The 20,065-nt window shown below is 43.0% G+C and overlaps 1 protein-coding gene across 1 annotated transcript in view; it reads left to right on the top strand.

The window, feature by feature from the left end:
* The first annotated feature begins 11,502 nt into the window (after window positions 1–11,502).
* MRPS27 (mitochondrial ribosomal protein S27) overlaps window positions 11,503–20,065 on the top strand; it is a 103,737-nt gene continuing 95,174 nt past the window's right edge. Inside the window, exons 1-2 of the mRNA XM_073679608.1 lie at window positions 11,503–11,625; window positions 18,040–18,117. Coding sequence (XP_073535709.1) covers window positions 11,550–11,625; window positions 18,040–18,117 — 154 coding nt within the window. The 5' untranslated portion in view covers window positions 11,503–11,549. The remainder of the gene's footprint in view (window positions 11,626–18,039; window positions 18,118–20,065) is intronic.

Here is a 20,065-nt window from a genome sequence, read left to right as displayed (position 1 = left end):
TCCCCCTTCCTGCAATCTAAGATGTGTGTATTTTTTTAATGAGAAATGAACTTGTAAAGTTTCCAAAGCATTGCAAACGTTTTCTTTTCTTCTGATTGGTAGGACAAGTGGATTTTGCAGTCTGCTAATTATTTTTCTTTTAAATTTACAATTGGTATTTCCAATCATATTTCATTGCTCACTTTTGTCTTAGGCTACGTTCCCACGATGTGCAATTGGTGCGTTTTTGATGTTGCAGAATTTCTGCACCTATTATTTAAATTAGGTTATTTGCATTTTTTATTGCATTTTGTGAGCAGCTCATTTACACGCGTTTTTATCGCTATGTTGACTCTACGTTTTTTTTCTCTTTTTGGTTTGTCAGGCTTTTAATAAAGCTGCTTTGTTTTTGATACTTCCTGGTATTTGGGTTTGACAAAAATTTATTGATTTACTTAGGTGTGAATTACATGCGTTCTTGGCATGTTTCCGCCACCGAAATGCACTAAAAATGCATTTGTTTTTTACCTGTGGAATTTCCGCATCTAATGCAAGACTATGGGGAAAATCTGCACAGAAAACTCTGCATACCCATAAGAGAACTTGACATCCTGCGGATTTGATATACGCACCGCAGCTCAGTTTACACAGCGTTCAAAAGAAGTGCAGTGGGCAGAAGATTTCTACAAATCCCATCCACTTTGCTGAGCATCAAAAGCTCATTGTGGGAATGTAGCCTTACAAGTATAATGGCTCCTATTGTTCTCATGAGGATATAGAATCCTGCTTTGACACTATACTTTCAGCGCTCCTTTCTAGAATAGTTTGCTTTGCCAGTAGAAGGAAAGGCCTTATCCATGCTGGGTATTCTGGTTCGGCTACTTCCCGGTATTTAGCTCTTGTTAAGGGGGTGGATTGATGGTCAGCGTCTCTTTGGTTGATCCACTCATGCACGGTGATGTGGAAATGTGTATAGAAAGCTTTAGAAGAAACTCAAAAGGTTTCACACGTTTGCCAGTTTTAATCAAATCAGACAGTCGATTGATCGGAGGCAAGTGCACACAAGGGGTAAGAAAAGGGGTATGGCTTTACATTTCCTAAAGAAAAGGATATTTTAATTGGGGAAAGAAAGCATTTTAATTGGGAATAACAAAGTCGTAAATTATAGATTCTGCTGAATTCCTTGAAACTGGCTCTACCCAGCTTTCTATGCCTTCTGTAACTAAGAAAACATAACAGAAAGACACCTCTATATTAGATACAATGCCCTGTGTTATTGCTTTTATGAATAACACTTATAAAGCTAATTTAAAAATATAAAATTATCAAATATATATAAATTGTCTAAATGCTAATCAAAGCAAAGTATAAATGTTTATCATAACGATGAGATTTCCAGATATGTAGAAGGCCATCTTTGTCCACGTATGTGGAAGGCAATCATAAGGATATTATTGTTTTGTCCTGTCATTCTTTCCATGTATGGTTAGAGTATTTTGAGTGTGATCCAGGGGGCAGGGGTTATTTTACTTATACTCAATTTCCCTTTCCACTCCTGCTCTTCGTGCAATATACTATCATAGTATGTGTATATTACATTTCTTCGTTTATTTACTAAGCCTATAGCTTATATCCCAAGTATTCGCATCATGCATCAGCAGCATCAATTGGCAACTGCATAGTTACTTTTAATTCTAAGTCCAGTAATCATCCGTTAGAATGGATCCAGCACCAATCTATTGGTGCTGGATCCACTGAAAAATAGACGGCTAATTAACGGATCCGTTTTCTATAAACTGCAATCTTAAAAAAAACAGATCCAGTTGAAATCAGTTTTTTTTCAGGTAGACAAAAAAGTTGTGTCTGCACAACTTTTTTGTCTGCCTGAAAAAAAACTGATTTAAACTGGATCTGTTTTTTTAACATTGAAGTCTATGGAAAACGAATCCGTTAATTAGCCATCTGTTTTTCTCCCATTTGAAAAGGATCCATTTTTTACAGTTTCAAATGGATGATTACTTGAAAGTTCACATGCCCTGTAAGAAAACACGGATCCTTTTCAAATGGGAGAAAAACGGATTGCTATTTAACGGATCCGATTTCCATAGTCTTCAATGTTAAAAAAGTGGATCAAGTTGAAATCAGTTTTTTTTCAGATGAACAAAAAAGTTGTGTCTGCACAAATTTTTGTCAACGGATTGCTGAAAAGGATGATTACTAGACATGTGAACTTAGCCTTACAGTGTCTTTCTGCCTTTACTCCACTGCCATCTAGTGTCCGTTTTTTGATAACTACACTAACAGTCTATTTGCCTCCTATATTTTCATTGGAAACTGACTTTTACTTCTTTTATAAATGTCCAGTCTGTTCTGGGAATAGATGGCATCTGCAATGTCCCTTTAGAAATCTAATAAGTGTGATACATAAAAGAAAAAACAATACATTTAACAATAGAAACATACAAAATAAAAATGTATAAACAGTTATTTCACGGCATTTTAAAAGAGAACCAAGTAAGACAGTTTTACAAAGATTATAATTATTATCTAGTTGTAAGTAAGGGAAGGATCCCAAGGTTCCCATTTTTTGGGGGAATTTTTCTAACGGAATCATTTGCAATAGCAAATCTGTATTCGTATGACTTATGGGCAGTTATTTTTTCAATAATATCAGAGAATTTGGGAGGGTTGGGAAAAATGCAATCGAAATTTGCACCACCAAGAAGAAATGAATCAAGATGGAGCTAACTGATGGGTCCAAGTTTTCCATATTGAGTGAGAGAAGAGCCATTTGTGGAGTGATTTCTACATTTCTTTTAAGATTAAGTAACTGCAAATGAAGTTTCCGCATTGTTAACATGCATACAGGTAGGTGGTCAAGTCAAAGGGCCAACACATCAATGCCACAATCTGATTGCCCCAATGTCTGCTGATTTTGATACACGACAAGATGCCTCAAATAAAGCAATATGCTCTACTGCCCTGAATAAAATAAGAGAATACAAAATGGATCCATGTGTAAAAACATAATACCAAATAAGGCTAAAAAAATATGAATGAAAAATGGGTCCGCTACGCCTGCATATCCGCATTCCCGCTAGACCTACCGCACCTGCCAGTGCTTATCTTCACACCAGCCAACCTGCCAGTACTTACATACCCCGGTGTGGGTAAACAGCCGAGTGACCGTGGTCTGCCCTGGAGTAGCACCTGGACCACCTCAATCATCTCACCTTGGATCGTGGAGTCGTTAAGCCGCCGTGTGTCCGGGGTCGGATCTGTCGAGGCCTCTAGTCACGCCCCTCCAGGCACTCCTCAGTTCGTGGCCCAGCGGGACCACAAACCACGCTCACGCCAGAAGGTCCAGGCGTGAGCGTAACATATTCCAACAGAGAAACCTATTCCTCCCCGGCCCTGGGGGAAATTCTGGGTTAGAGAAAATGGAAATAAAGGGGTATGAAGGGTTTGTCAGAAGACCTTTTTTTCTTAGTGCATCCCAAATTTTTAATACCACTTTGATCAAAAATCCCAAACTATCCAGTTGCATCTTATCTCTTGCATCAATGAATGGGAAATGTCTCAGGTGAGTTGGGGACCCTTCTTGTTCTACTATGATCCATTGTTTGAACTCAGCGTGGAAATGCCAGTCAAAGAGGCGAACCAGTAGGGAAGACTGATGGTACCTCTTCAGATCTGGAAGTCCAGCTCCTCCCAAATAGGTGGGGCGAGTAAGGATCTGATATTTAATTTGAGGCCTATATTTGCCCCAAACAAATTTTATTAAAGCAGATATAAGTGACTTAAAGAAGCTTGGTGGTGGAATTATTGGGATTGCTTAGAAAACATATAGAAACCTAAGCAAGATGTCCATTTTAAATTTGTTTACGCGGCTAAACCAAGAGATAGGCTTCTTATCGTATGACAAAAAGTCTTTAAGCATTAGTTGTTACAGTGCATGGTAATTCAGAGAGTAAAGCATATTGAGGTCAGATGGGATATAGATGCCTAGGTATCTGAGTGCCCTCGCCTGCCATTTAAAAGGGAAATTATTTTTAGTGCTCTGCACCTCCCTTTGCGGCAATGTGATATTTAGAGCTTCCGTTTCAGATGAATTAATCTTGAAGTTGCTTAATGAGCCAAATTGTTCAAATTCTTTCAATAATGATTGAGAGATAATATGGGTTGAGAAATATATAATAGGAGATATTCAGCATAAAGGGATGTTTTGTAATGATTATTGCCCATGTGCAGACTGTGTACATTGGGGTTATTACTGACGGCTACCGCCAGGTGATCCTGGTATTAGGTTTATATTAAAGTAAGGGAACTTAGAGAAAAGTAGACAACCAAAATAATAAGGAAAAGCAATGAAGGAAAACAAAGGGAAAAGAGAGCACAAACATAAGAATATACAGACCAGGAAGACCAGGTAATGGTTATACCACCCTTAAAGGTAAGATGTCCTTCATTGATTCTGTAAAATAAAAAAGGAGAAAATTAATAATAATAAGGCAATATCAAACAATGGACTGTATTCAAATCATTACATAATGTTCTCTATTAAGTCCCCTAGGTGTAACTGTTTGCAAGGTATGGATCCAAAAGGATTTATGATTCTTAAGTGTCTTAATATGGTTTCTTCCACCTCTGGCACAGTTCTATAATCTGGAATCTTAATAGAGATATGGAATGTTTGGCAATGATGAAATGATCAGGGATGGGAAGCCATTTTTTTTAGACACCGGATCGTAGATTTATGATTAGAGTCTGCTCAGTGCACCATAGAAGTGTACAGCCAGGGCCGGCTACAGGTTTTAGTGGGCCCCGGGTGAAAGAGTCTCAGTGGGCCCCTTTAACACATACCACAATTCATGATGCAAAGATACAGCAGAGAAATATATATGTAGTACAAGGCCAAAAATTTCACTTACTTCTTACATTTACATGAGTGATATCTATTGTAAATTCTACAAAATCTCATGGAACAGGCGAATCCTCGCAGAGCACAGTATGGATCGGACAGTATAGTCCTCCATACAGTATTATGGGCACCATATAATGCTCCATATAGAATAATGGACCCCATATAGTCCTCCATACAGAATAATGCCTCACATAGTCCTCCATATAGAATAATGGGCCCCACGTAGTCCTCCATACAGAATAATGGGCCCAACATAGTCCTCCATGCAGAATAATGGGCCCCACATAGTCCTCCATACAGTATTATGGGCACCACATAGTCCTCTATACTGAATTATGGGTCCCAAATAGTCCTCCATACAGTATTATGGGCACCACATAGTCCTCCATGCAGAATAATGGGCCCCACATAGTCCTCCATACAGAATAATGGGCCCCACATAGTCCTCCATACAGTATTATGGGCACCACATAGTCCTCTATACAGAATAATTGGCCCCACATAGTTCTCCATACAGAATAATGGGCCCCACATAGTCCTCCATACAGAATAATGGGCTCCACATACTGCTCCATACAGAATAATGAGCCCCACACAGTCTTCCATACAGAATAATGCCTCACATAGTCCTCCATACAGAATAATGGGCACCACATAGTCCTCCATACAGAATTTGGGGCTTTCTTAAGACACATCATGACTGGTTTATTAAAAGACTCGATCTCCAGGTAGGCTTGTCTCAAAATTGGCCAATGTTTTTTTATAATCTGCTGAATTTTAGGAACAAATGGTTGGTATGTGTGCATGAATGGTAACCGACTGGAATTGACTCTTATGGGTCTTATTTGTTGGGGAGAAATAGATGCTGTGAAGAATATTCAAGATATAATCCCATGTCAATTATTGTGCCTTGTTTGGCGTGGGATTATACAGATCTGCAGTGTACAGCTGTAACCGGACACTTTTGCAGCAAGCAAAAGGGAGGGGGCTGAGGGACAGTGAGTGACAAAACCCCACCCACAGCTGTGGAGCTGCCACAGGAAGACCCCCTGTGGACCCCAGCCATGCGGCTCCCTTTGTGTCAAGTACTATAATTTAATATCGAGTTATGGGAATACAATACCTCCCAGTGATACACCAAATAGATTTTTGGAACCACCAGAACATGAAGAATGTCACCCTGCCTCCATCACAGTCTAGCGTGCAGGGATAGGGAGATAAATGGCACAGCCTTTCAGAAACCTCTAGGACCACTGTGTTTGGTCTCCACGCATAGCAGGGGCCCAGCTGGATCCGATGACGCCAGAACCAGCTCCCTAGGACCGTCCATTAAGGAAGTATAGCCCATTTTAGTTTTTGGAGTTTTTTAACTGAGAGAGGCCAGGAGTGGAGATTTAGGTCCAGCCAGGGGGCAGTAGGGGGATTGACCCAGAGAGGTTAAAAGCTCCGACAGCTATAGCCCAGTACTTTTTCTCTGGAGAGGTTGCGATGACACATCGTGTGAGGGAAGTCACAGAAAAGAGAGAGGGACCCTCAAGCCTCCCATGTGGCAGCCCCTCCCCTGCAAGCCAGGCCTTTCATCTGACTGGTAACTGACTCTTATTATGTGCTTATGTCTTTTTTACTACTACTATTGTGTTTGCATCTCTGACCATTATGTATGTCCAACGAATACGCTACTGGGACTGGTTCCTGGCCCGATATAATGCCCGGTCCTAGCGGGAATTATATGGTGGCAGCTCTACCAGGCCGACAAGGTTCCGCTTCACTGGGGCTAGTGAAGGGGCCTCCCAGCCTGTCAGGGGTGTGAGCGAGTGTGGTGCCACGTCAGTGACTGAGTGGGCCAGCTCTTCTCACTCCCAGTGCCTTCCTGTACCCGTGTGGACAGGGGGTGTCTGTGCAGAACTGTACTAATCTGACCTTACGCATCCCCGAGGGGGAGTGGACCGTCACATTGGTGCAAAGGGCAGATCCTTATCACGTGATCCGTCGGACGTAATTGTGACGTCAGGCGGGTGGCGAGGTGTGGATCCGTCACATGTGGTGGCAGCGGTGGGATTCTGCGGGGTCTCTCTGGTGCCATTCTTCACATGTGGTGGCAGAAGTGGGATTCTGCAGGGTCTCTCTGGTGCCATTCATCACAGATGCCTTTAATTTTTTATCAAGAAGATTGATAGGATAACCCCTATCTTGGAATTTTTTTGACATTATGTGTAATCTCTAATTTTAATGACAGATCGTAGACTATTCTATTCACTCTATAGAATTCTGATCTAGGGAGTGACTCTTTTGAGGCTCTTGGATGACAACTAGAAAACTCAAGTAAACTATTTCTATCTGTTGGTTTTATGAATAGATCCGATGTTAGATGGCCATTGAGGTCTTTGATAAGCCGAGTACCTAAGAATTGCATACTTGTGAGATCACTGTTGAGGGTAAATTGGAGTTCAGGTCTAACGCTGTTTAAATGTGAATGAAAGGCGTGCAAGCTTTCCATAGAGCCATTTCAAATGCAGAATACATCATCAGTAAATCTGTGCCAGCATATGGCAGGTGATTGGCATTGCTATATGTTATGCGCTTCTAATAGGGAACCAAAAGACCAGCACCAAACCAGCAAAGGCGCAGCCACAGATGCACTTGGCACAAGCTGCCCAGCTAGGCGAGCCTTTGAGGGCCAGGAATACTCTTCATCCAGCTTCCATTAAATGGAAGTGGGATTTTTGGCAGAGCCCTTCCCAGGCCCACTGTCACTGGACAGCTGGCGTCTGGTGACGCGGCTGGTGCTTAGTCTAGGACCAGGTGAGTACCTCTGATGGAACCCCATAAAGCGTAACCAAAAGGAAAATGAGAAAACCCTGCTGAAATAGCAAAACCTAATGCTAACACCACAAACCACGAAGCACATGGAAACTGCAATAAACAGCAAAGGACTGAGAAGGGAACAGGATTGTATAGCGAGCCTAAAGATTAGGTATTTTCCACTTCCCAATCATCCCTAGACAGCCACTCCCTGCTAGCTTCAACCACAGACTGGACAAAATCCCACTATTGCTCATTGCCAAACAAAGCAGCGTCCTGCATTGATTGGCAACCAGGGAAGATAGCGTCCCATCTTCCCCGAGCAGAAAAATCAGTGAGGGACACGGTGTCCCATGTCCTCACACATCCCACAACACCAGAACTAGACGCTACACCAGATTGGGACAGATTTTCTGCACGCGTAGTAACTCCGCCTCCCAGGTCAGGACAATGGCTGCGCTTGTGACCGGAGACGCGCTGTACTGGACTCATTCCATTACCAGGTGGGAGCAAGGAACCATGATTCGTAACACTATACACATAATCATCCTCAAAGCAAGACATGTAAATATTGGCGCACGGCGGCACCATGTTAGAGCCCATGGCTGTCCCACAGGTTTGCCCATAGAAGTCATTGCCAAACATAAAGAAGTTCTGATACAGAACCAAATGCAAAAGTTCCAAGCAAAATGAAATACTTTGTTGACATTGTAACCGTTCAACTGCCTCTTCCCCCTTATGATGTGTTATAACGTTATAATATATGCTGTATACATAAACTTACCAGATATATTCCATTTATATAACATATGTATAAGCCAGAGTTGTGGAAAATAAGTTATATCTGAAAAATCCTCATGTTCCATAATTGTTAGATTTAGTTTATCATGGTATACTGATTTAAATTAGTTTTTATTTATAGTGACTATATGTGAACCAGGCTCGGGAGGAGCTGAAATGTTATGTTAAAAAAGTCACAGTTATTTCTATAAAAATTCTTGTTGTTCTTGGATGAAATTTTTTTTGGGGGAAATATATATCTGAAAAATAAAAAGTGACAAAAGCATCATTTATATGAAAGTGCTATATTCTCTGAATTTAAACTGACAGGATCCATTTGCAAGTGTTGGTGAGCTGGACCTTACATGTGCATGTGGCTGTAAATCCTGGGTGGCAGATGCAACTTCCAAGGGTAATCTCAGAGCACTGTCTGGGAAAGTCTCCTGACTCCTTCTCAGTAAATAAAATGTCTTTGGAATCTTTTGGACCTTCTGCAGGAATTAGACCTCAATTTGCTATTTCTATATCCACCATTGTTGTGGACCTATTTTCCACAGTGCAGGATCTTGGTCCTCAGCCTTGGTCCGTGTAAGTGCATACGGAGTCTTTTGCCTGCATCATGTATTTTCTGATGCGTCTTTTCAGATATTTGTTGCTGCAAACAAAAGCTGCCAGAAGAATGGTCCCATCGCTTCTTTTAGCTGCTTCACAGTTTTCAAAGTCAGAAATGGCTGAAAATAGTGACAAAATCTGGAGCAAATGAACAGCAAGTCGTTTTGACATTGCAGTGCATTATGTTCATACTTTTTGGCATTTTTAGCGCTTTTTCAGGTGGGTTACAAGTAGAATCCTCCGGAAAATAATGTTTTGTGAATATACACTTAGGGCTTCAAAAGACATTTTCTGAGAAGACTACATTTGAAAGGTAAATTCTGAGATCACTGGTAAGTGTAATTCCCTAAGGGCATGTTTTTTTCTGCATCTAAGGCCATGTTCACACATTGAGTATTTGGTGAGTATTTTACATCAGTATTTGGAAGTGAAAACCAGGAGTGGGTGATAAATACAGAAGTGGTGACGTGTTTCTATTATACTTTTCCTGTGATTGTTCCACTCCAGGATTTGGCTTACAAATATTGATGTAAAATACTGAACGTGTGAACATGGCCTAATACATGTCTATGGGGAAATGTGCACAGAAAACTCAGCGTACCCATAAGAGAAATTGGCATGTTGTGGATTTGAAATGCGCACCGCAGGTTAGTATATGTTAAGTAAAAAAGAAACCACAGTGGGCAGGAGATTTCTATAAATCCCATCAATTTTGCTGGAATTGTTAATTATCAGGAAGGCTACATTATACACCGTGGAGGAGCTCACAGGGAGGAGAAGTTCCTCATACGTTGTTGCTGCTGATGGGACTAATATAAAAAAGATTTATGTTCTAAATCGACAGAAAAAAATCCAATATTGGCTGAAGTATTCTGTGATGTGTTAGAGACCATCGACGAACGATCATTCTGTAATGTGCCAAGGTTGTCATTAAGAACAAGGAGTCCTGAAAGTGATGATCCGGCCCCACAGAGCCCTGATGTCAACATCATCGAGTCTGTCTGTGATTACATGACGACATAGAAGGATTTGCGCAGTCTACATGTTTTTTTTTTGCCTTCCTCTGGATCAACATGTTAGGCTATGGGTTGAACAAGATGGACTTAGTCTTCCTTCAACCTTAAAAACTATGTTACTATGTTACATCCACAGATCTGTGGTTAGTTCTCCTGGATGTTTGGAACAACCTCCCTGCAGAGTTCCTTTAAAAACATTGTGCAAGTGTACATAGAAGAATTAATGTTTTGAAGACCAAGGGCGATAACTCCAAATAGCCATTTGATTTAGATTTCTCACTTACTGATGAAAATTAACTATTAACCATTTCTATTTTGTAAAGCTTTCTTACTTTGCAGAATATTTTCCACCTCTGCCTAAAAGTTTTGCACAGTACTGAATAGAGATGAGCAGATCGCTGGTCCAAGATACAGGTCGGTGCACTGTGACCATAGACAGGAGCTGTGTGGATTTTCTGACCTTTTGGGTTCCTTGGTGCGGGGTTTGATTCACCGGCCTGGCGTGATGTCATCTGTGACGTGCCAACTCGGCAAATCTAAGGACGAGCACAGAATCCCGGAAAACCAGAAAATTTTCACAGCTCCTATCCATGACCAGGTTGCACTGACCTGGACCATGGGCCAGCAATCGACTCATCTCCAGTACTGTATATTTCCAAATGAAAGGCCTGCTTCTTCCCCTCACCCATCCAAAATAATTCATTGGGATACGTACAATTCCTACAAAATTATAACCTGTTCAAAGTGTTGTCTGGCAGAAGGTAACATTGCCAGGGGTTATAAAATACCAAAATCAACCTCACCTACTAGCACCCATACTGATCCCGCGCAGGCCTTTCTGGTTTGCATGGAACCGAATATGTCATTGATCAAACAGCCACAGGCTCGAGGTAGGCTATGATTGGCTGCAGCGGTCAGCTGACTTGAGCAGCTTGTCACCCAATGCTTTTCCTACTAAATACTGTTTGAGTCACATGACTACTGCAGCCAATCACAGGTCACTGACGTACAGTGGGTGGTTGACCGATGACGTTTCCATTACCTGTGTCGTCGCAGTCCACAGAGCGCTCTGTTCTGGATCCGGGTGGGTGCCCATAAGTGGCCATAGTTAAGTTTGTTATATTATGACAATTCTTCATGCCCCTGGGCAATGCTACCTTTTGTCTGGACAACCCGTTTAAATAAATAGCAAAATTGCTTGCTGAAGACATTAGGGTGCAAAATAAATGCAGGGGAAGGGGTTAATAAAACAATGTGCATAATATTAAAAATATGTGCATGTAACGTGCTCCTCTGCCACTAGGGGGAGCTCTTGTTTAGTACTTGTCACAGACTGATGAAACACAGTAGTAGTGGAAGTTATATGTAACGCCGGGGTCACATGACTCCGCCCACATACGTCATCACCAGGGGACAGTGGGAGGTGACGTTCCAAGATGGCAGCCTCCATGCTGAGCCGGTACATGCTTCTCTCCCGCTCCCGGGGACTCTCGTTAGCCGCCGCTGTGACAGGTAGGAGCGCAGTAATGAGCGGACATGTCCGCAGCGCTGGGCTCCGTTTATGTGGCAGCTGCCAGTGATGTGCGCGTTGTATCCGCTGCCCGGTCTGACGTGACATTTTGACCTCTCCAGTGGCCTCCTGTCAGTGCATAGAGGGTGAAGTACATGAGCAGCCCCATGTAATGCGTGTCATCATCAGTATCACACTCTGTGCTTGCTGTCAATGACTGGATACACGTAGGGGCAACAGATTCCCCCACCTGACACTGAGCTGTTACATCTCACATTAGAGGTTCTCAGCTTCTGTATGTAGCTATAAGGGAAGCAGCGGAGAGTGTGCCGCGGAGAGCGCGGCGCGGGGCTGAGAGTGTGCCGCGGAGAGCGCGGGGCTGAGAGTGTGCCGCGGAGAGCGCGGGGCTGAGAGTGTGCCGCGGAGAGCGCGGGGCTGAGAGTGTGCCGCGGAGAGCGCGGCGCGGGGCTGAGAGTGTGCCGCGGAGAGCGCGGCGCGGGGCTGAGAGTGTGCCGCGGAGAGCGCGGGGCTGAGAGTGTGCCGCGGAGAGCGCGGGGCTGAGAGTGTGCCGCGGAGAGCGCGGGGCTGAGAGTGTGCCGCGGAGAGCGCGGCGCGGGGCTGAGAGCGTGCCGGAGAGCATGCCGCGGGGCTGAGAGTGTGCCAGAGACATAGCGGAGAGCGCGCCGCGGGGCTGAGTGTGTGCCAGAGAGCGTGCCGTGGAGCGGAGAGCGCGCCACGGGGCTGAGAATGTGCACCGGAGAGACCAAGAGAGGGTCACCCACCTTGCCCGAGCAAGGAGGGCATTAAACAGAGAGGCTGCACAGAGACCAGAGGTAACCCTGAAGGAGCTGCAAAGTTCTCAAGCAGAGACTGGAGTATCTGTCCATTCATACGACCACAGTAAGCCGTACACGCCATAGAGGTGGTCTTTATGGAAGAGTAGGCAGAAAAAAGCTTTTATTTACACACTAAAATTGTAAGGCTCGTTTTGAGTTTGCCAAAAGACATGTGGGAGACTCCCGAAATGTATGGAGGAAGGTGCTGTTGTCAGATGAGACCAAAATTTAACTTTTTGCCCACTAACTTAAACGTTATGTCTGGCGCAAAAACAACACAGCTCATCACCCAAGAACATCATCCCCACAGAGAAACATGATGGTGGCAGCAGGGACAGGGAAAATGGTCTGAGTCGGGGGGAAGATGGATGCTGCGAAATACAGGGATATTTTTGAGCAAAACATGTTTCAGTTTGTCAGTGATTTGAGACTGGGACGGAGGTTCACCATCCAACAAGGCAATGACCCAAAGCGTACTGCTAAAGCAACACTCGAGTGGTTTAAGGGGAAACGTGTAAATGTTTTTGAGTGACCTATTTCCCAGACTTAAATCCAAGTGAGAATCTTTGGTCAGACTTGAAGATTGCTGTTCACCAGAGGAAACCAACTAAGGCCCCCTTCACACATCCGATTTTTGTGTCCATATGCAGTCTGTTTTTTTAAGGACCACAAATATGGACACACACACACCCATTGTATTCAATAGTGGTGCTCACATGTTGGGTTTTTCACGTAGACTGTGTGTCCATGTGAAAAACCCGCAGACGTGTCAGTTTTTTTTTAACATGCATCACAGACAAAATGCTTGCCGCACACATGCACATTCTTGTGTCATCAGTGTGACACGTGCCGGCGCCTGGGAAAAGGCAGCTCCCTTGATTGTTGCCTGGTCTCCCTGAAATCAGCCCGACCAGGCGACAATGACGGGAGTTGTATTCGGCACCCTCTGTGTACATTGTGCATTAAATAGATCATTTTTAAGAGAAAATGGCATGGCGTCCCGCATGTTTTTCAAAAACCGCAGCGGGAAAGCTGATCGCTTGGGGTTGATTTTTAATAATCTGGGAAAGGAGCCAATATTTCAAAAAGTTCCCTAGCTATTAATAACAGCTCACAGCTGTTTAGTTAGCCTTTACTGGTTAGTTTACAGAGGGACCCCAGAAAAAAATGATTTAGGGTCCTCCTATAATTTCTAACCAGTAAAGGCTAAACAGACAGCTGTGGGCTGATATTAATAGCCAGGGAAAGGGCAATGGATATTGGCACCCCTCCCAGGCTAAGAACATCAGCTGTCAGCTGCCCATTAAATGGGGCATCAATAAGATGCGCCAAATCTGGCGCTTAGCCTCCGCTCTTCCCACTTACCCTGGTGCGGTGGCAAGTGCGATAATAGGGTTGGGGTTGAAGTCAGCTATTTTATGGCCGCTGACATCAAGCGCAGGGGTTAGTAATGGAGAGGCGTCTATAAGACGTCCTCATCACTAGCCACATAGTGAAAATTAAATAAAGACACAGACAGTAAAGTCCTTTAATTGAAAGAAATGCACAGAGTAGTGTTGCGTGATCGTGCTCAGATAACGTGCTAGCCGACCATCCTCGAGTGTTATTCGAGTATCTTCGGCGTTCTCTGCTAATGTTTGACTCCCTGTGGCTGCATGTTTTGTGGCGGTAGACAGACGGAACACGTGCAGAGAGACAAACTATATTAGCAGAGGACGCCGAAGATACTCGAGTATGCTTGGCTATCACTTTATCCGAGCACGTTCTCATTGATGCGCCATTTCTGGGGCGGCTGAGGGCTGATGTTCTTAGCCTGGGAGACGGGCCAATATCCCTGGCCCCTTCCCTTGCTATTAATATCAGCCCACAACTGTCTGTTTAGTCTTGGCTGGTTAGGAATTATAGGGGGACCCTACGTCACTTTTTTTTTCTAGGGTCGCCTTGAAAGCTAACCAGTAAAGGCTAAGCAAACAGCTGTGAGCTGTTAATAGCCTGGGAACCTTTTGGGATATTGGTCCCTTTCCCAGATTATTAACATCAGCCCCCAGCGGTCGTCTATCATCAAAGAAAATGGAGGCAGCACACCATTTCAAAAAGTGAAATAATTACTTTTTAATGGCCCATATTAGCAACGTTTCGGCTCTAGGTGTGAACCTTTCCCAACCCTAACAGCCATTGCGTCGCAAACATATTTTTCGAGCACGCCAAAGATGCTCGGATAATGCACGTTCGCTCAACACTACATCTTTAATACCTAACACTCTTTAATTTCTATTCTGCATTTCATTCCATATGTGTCATACTGACAGCACACGGATGGCACAAGGACATGGACCACTGATCTCACCAGTACTGGTTTTTCCTGTACAGGAATCACCAGGATGTGCGAAGGAGGCCTTACTTGAAGGAGATGGATCAGTTTTGCCTTGAGGAATAAGCAAAATTCCCATTGACAAGATGTGGAAAGCTCATAGAAACTTAACCAAAGCCACTTGCAGTTGTAATTGCCGCAAAATGACGCTCTACAAAGTACTGACTTTAGGGGGTGAATAGTTATGCTCACTAAAGTTTTCAGTTATTTTATCCTATTTGTTGTTTGCTTCACATGAAAAATGCCAAGGGGGTGAATACTTTCTCAAGTCACGGTATATCTATATGAGTTTGGGCAAGACACTCTATAGCTGATTCATCAATCAGTTTGCTCCAGTTTTTTGTCATAAAATAGTTTGAAGTGTTGCAAACAAATTGTGTCCTTTTTTATGCCAGTCCTGGCAAGACCCCCTTACTTTTTAAGAAAGTGACAGAGCTCAGGAATGGGGGCCCACATTATTTACACCACGAAAGTGAAGTTTATTATGACAGAAATGGCATCTAAATGAATTGCCCTCATCTTACTCCATCACATCCTTCATCATGACTGGCACACACAACAGCCCATGTGTACCAAACTTCTGAGTATCTAAGTTTTTCAGAAGCCTAAGTATATGTTGGAAAGTTATTGGTTGTGCCCAAACACTGGCCTTAAAATATGTTATTGCTAGGCTAATGTATTGTTATAACAATGCATGCTGTGATCTTCAGTAAAAGAAATAAAGGATCACTCAACTCATGTGCAAAATAAAAATAATATAAGTGGTGTGATAAAAATAAAAAAAAGCTCTCCTATAAACTTTAAAGTGGTTTTCCATTTGAAAAAAAAATCTTCCGATGTGCTTGATATATACAGTACAGACCAAAAGTTTGGACACACCTCATTTAAAGATTTTTCTGTATTTTCATGACTATGAAAATTGTACATTCACACTGAAGGCATCAAAACTATGAATTAACACATGTGGAATTATATACTTAACAAAAAAGTGTGAAACAACTGAAAATATGTCTTATATTCTAGGTTTTTCAAAGTAGCCACCTTTTGCTTTGATGACTGCTTTGCACACTCTTGACATTCTCTTGATGAGCTTCAAGAGGTAGTCACCGGAAATGGTTGTCACTTCACAGGTGTGCCCTGTCAGGTTTAATAAGTGGGATTTCTTGCCTTATAAATGGGGTTGGGACCATCAGTTGTGTTGTGCAGAAGTCTGGTGGATACACAGCTGATAGTCCTACTGAATAGACTGTTAGAATTTGTATTATGGAAAGAAAAAAGCAGCTAAGTAAAGAAAAACGAGTGGCCATCATTACTTTAAGAAATGAAGGTCAGTCAGTCCGAAAAATTGGGAAAACTTTGAAAGTTTCCCCAAGTGCAGTTGCAAAAACCATCAAGCGCTACAAAGAAACTGGCTCACATGAGGACCGCCCCAGGAAAGGAAGACCAAGAGTCACCTCTGCTTCTGAGGATAAGTTTATCCGAGTCACCAGCCTCAGAAATCGCAGGTTAACAGCAGCTCAGATTAGAGACCAGGTCAATGCCACACAGAGTTCTAGCAACAGACACATCTCTACAACAACTGTTAAGAGGAGACTTTGTGCAGCAGGCCTTCATGGTAAAATAGCTGCTAGGAAAACACTGCTAAGGACAGACAACAAGCAGAAGAGACTTGTTTGGGCTAAAGAACACAAGGAATGGACATTAGACCAGTGGAAATCTGTGCTTTGGTCTGATGAGTCCAAATTTGAGATCTTTGGTTCCAACCACCGTGTCTTTGTGCGACGCAGAAAAGGTGAACCGATGGACTCTACATGCCTGGTTCCCACCGTGAAGCATGGAGGAGGAGGTGTGATGGTGTGGGGGTGCTTTGCTGATGACACTGTTGGGGATTTATTAAAAATTGAAGGCATACTGAACCAGCATGGCTACCACAGCATCTTGCAGCGGCATGCTATTCCATCCGGTTTGCTTTTAGTTGGATCATCATTTATTTTTCAACAGGACAATGACCCCAAACACACCTCCAGGCTGTGTAAGGGCTATTTGACCAAGAAGGTGAGAGATGGGGTGCTACGCCAGATGACCTGGCCTCCACAGTCACCAGACCTGAACCCAATTGAGATGGTTTGGGGTGAGCTGGACCGCAGAGTGAAGGCAAAAGGGCCAACAAGTGCTAAGCATCTCTGGGAACTCCTTCAAGATTGCTGGAAGACCATTTCCGGTGACTACCTCTTGAAGCTCATCAAGAGAATGCCAAGAGTGTGCAAAGCAGTCATCAAAGCAAAAGGTGGCTAATTTGAAGAACCTAGAATATAAGATATATTTTCAGTTGTTTCACACTTTTTTGTTAAGTATATAATTCCACATGTGTTAATTCATAGTTTTGATGCCTTCAGTGTGAATGTACAATTTTCATAATCATGAAAATACAGAAAAATCTTTAAATGAGGTGTGTCCAAACTTTTGGTCTGTACTGTAAATGTATACAAGTTACCAATATAATTGTATTTCCAAAGCTGCGTTCATCTGCTTTTATTGCAGCATCTCCATTTTTCAGCTTTTTCTAAATGAAAGCCAGCTTCCTCCCTTCCCGAGTCATTACCATGTATGAGTGGGACCAGCTGACTGATCATTTTAATAGCTAGCCCAACCTCATTTTCCGTAATGGCTGATGAATAGGTAGAGGAGGGTGCTTGATAGATATTGAGATGGGCCGGCCGACCTCCCTCTTTACACTCCGCTCCGGTCGTGTGCCAACATAGGAAACTGCCTCCTGTGCCTAAACAAAGCAGTGAAGTGGAGCTGGTAGGATTGGTGCGGAGAATGGGGCATCATTTTTAATTTAGGTTTATTATTCAGCCGTTTACATTTATATTTCAAACACACACAAAGATACTTTTTTCAAATGGACAACACCTTTAATTTGCTATATGAACTCTTTCATACACCGTCGTGATCAGCAACAGATGCCCTCTGTAATACATATCTGACATGCCAGTGCAGCAGCCACACAATAGCTACATTGGCATCTAGATAATTGTACATGGGGCTCCCTCAAATACCGCATTAGGTCTCCTGTAATGTGCGCAGTGCTGAGTCCGAGCTATAACAAAGGCCCTCCATAGCTACAGAACTGTATACAAGCTCTGAAATGCCCTTATACCCTTGGCCCTATGTATAATTTACTCATTGGCATCTTTATTCTTCAGGAAAAAGGTTCCTACTCTCTCCAGCATACATCAATGACAAAGCGTGGCAGAAATGGGAGAAAGAGACCCATAATTTAGGTAAGATCAGAAAATAATTATACTATATGACTCCATGTTACCTCCACACTTAAGCCTCAGACATTTTGCTATTTGTAAATGCCATATTTATAGGACAGCCCTCTTTACACTGAATATGTCTTTAGGTTTTATTTATATTTGCGTTTAATGTTTTTGTTGATCTTTTTTTAACAATAATACCCAGTCTGCAGCCGTATTCTTACTACTAAAGATACCGAAACCTCAGATTGACCCCACTGCAGGCCCGTTGCGTGGAAGAAATCCTCGCCTACTGTGGTAATTATAATGTTTCCCCCCTCCCCTGCATGTCACAGTGCCCTGTCTTGTGCACGGCAAAATCTGGGCACTGTGATGTACAGGGGAGGGGGGAAACATTATAATTACCACAGTAGGCGAGGATTTCTTCCAGACCCCGGGCCTGCAAGCATCAGAAACTTGATTGCTGTGAGATTTCTTTTTATTCAACCAGACCTCTAATATGGGCCATACAGGTAAGTGTAGATTTACTTTTCTATCACCTGTATGGCCATAGTAGAGGTCTGATAAGTCCCAGGGGGTGACAGATTCTCTTTAAAATAACAAATAAAGCAGGTACTCCTTTTCCTCGGGTCCAGTGCCAGCTCCCTGCCATTGCTGGGGTCTCAGTGCTTTGACTGCAGTGGTGACTTCACGTCGACAGGTCACTTCCCTGCTTTAGCCAAGCACCAATCTCAGCGGCTCGTGCTGCTGACATCATCACAGCTGCTGAGCTCGGTGATTGGCTACAGCGGGATGCAAACTGTCGACATGATGTCACCCTTGCAGCCCATATACCTAGTTCTGAGCAGCAGCAGGGATCTGGCACTGGACCCGGGGAGAACGGCTACCTGCTCGCTTTGTTGTCTTAATTATTTAGAGTATTGGGGTTTTTGTTTTCTGAATGTGGAAAATCCCTTTTAAGTCCTTCAGGGTTTGCCTGTATCCATATGAAAGCGAGTCTGGCTTAGTTTATGGACAGACACCATGACACTAATCTAATTCTTGCATATTCTTCACAATCACTGATACAAAAGGCTACATCATTGGGAACGTTAGTGAGATGCCGCCTTTTTGTGCCCTGTGATTGACACTACAGACAGCTGGTTAGTGCCCAGGAGTCCATGGTGCCACCTCAATCACAAAAATTAGTACGGGATGGGGGTCTGATTGTACGGTAACATTTCTCAGTCCAAGAAAGTCCGATTATCTGGGACTTGTTTTCAGTACAGAACGGCTATAGAAAGTGGAATTTGTCAGATGCAGAAAATTGTGTAAAGAGCCCCAATCAGGATATACTTTCCATCACCGCGTGGTAATCTGGCAGCTATCCGCTGGATTGTAGGAGTTATACTGTAACATGAATGCACCTCTTAGTATCCGTTTCTTCAAAGTCTGTGTTTCATAGTGTGTAGACTGACCGCTGTCCTGACCTGAGCTAAAAGTTGCATAGCCATAAATGAGACTTGAAGTTTGGGTCAGGAGACTTACTTTTAATCAGTGCTTTGTGGTCCGTTTCTTTATTGTGCCTATGACAGACGGGACTTGAACAGCTGTCATGTATTCATAACGGAAAAAGCTGCAAGATTGGGAAATGCAACTAAAGATCTTTTATGGCACACAGACTGAATATAATAAAATGATTCATTATTATAAAACTTTGTGTACTCACGTATTTGCTAATGTAAAGATTGAGCATCCTTATATAACTGCTGTCTCATACATTGGCCTACAATATAAAATCTCACGTGCTTGGCTTCTTTGTGAACATTTCCAAAATATATCCTCTATAGAGGTTCATGAGACCTTCACTGTATCCCTAGAAGAGATCAATTTCCTACAGAGATTCACAGTTTTTCCTGTCGGATTTCACACAATTTTAGAAAGAAAAAAATGCCTGTGTTTTTCTTCTGTTGCCCTTTGCCTGGTGAAC

This window comes from Phyllobates terribilis, unplaced genomic scaffold, assembly GCF_046119375.1.
Source record: "Phyllobates terribilis strain yellow unplaced genomic scaffold, ASM4611937v1 Scaffold_1__5_contigs__length_1240528914, whole genome shotgun sequence".
Classification (NCBI taxonomy): Eukaryota; Metazoa; Chordata; class Amphibia; order Anura; family Dendrobatidae; genus Phyllobates; species Phyllobates terribilis.
Note: the sequence above shows the minus strand (reverse complement) of the source record. Positions and strands in the feature narration are given on the sequence as shown.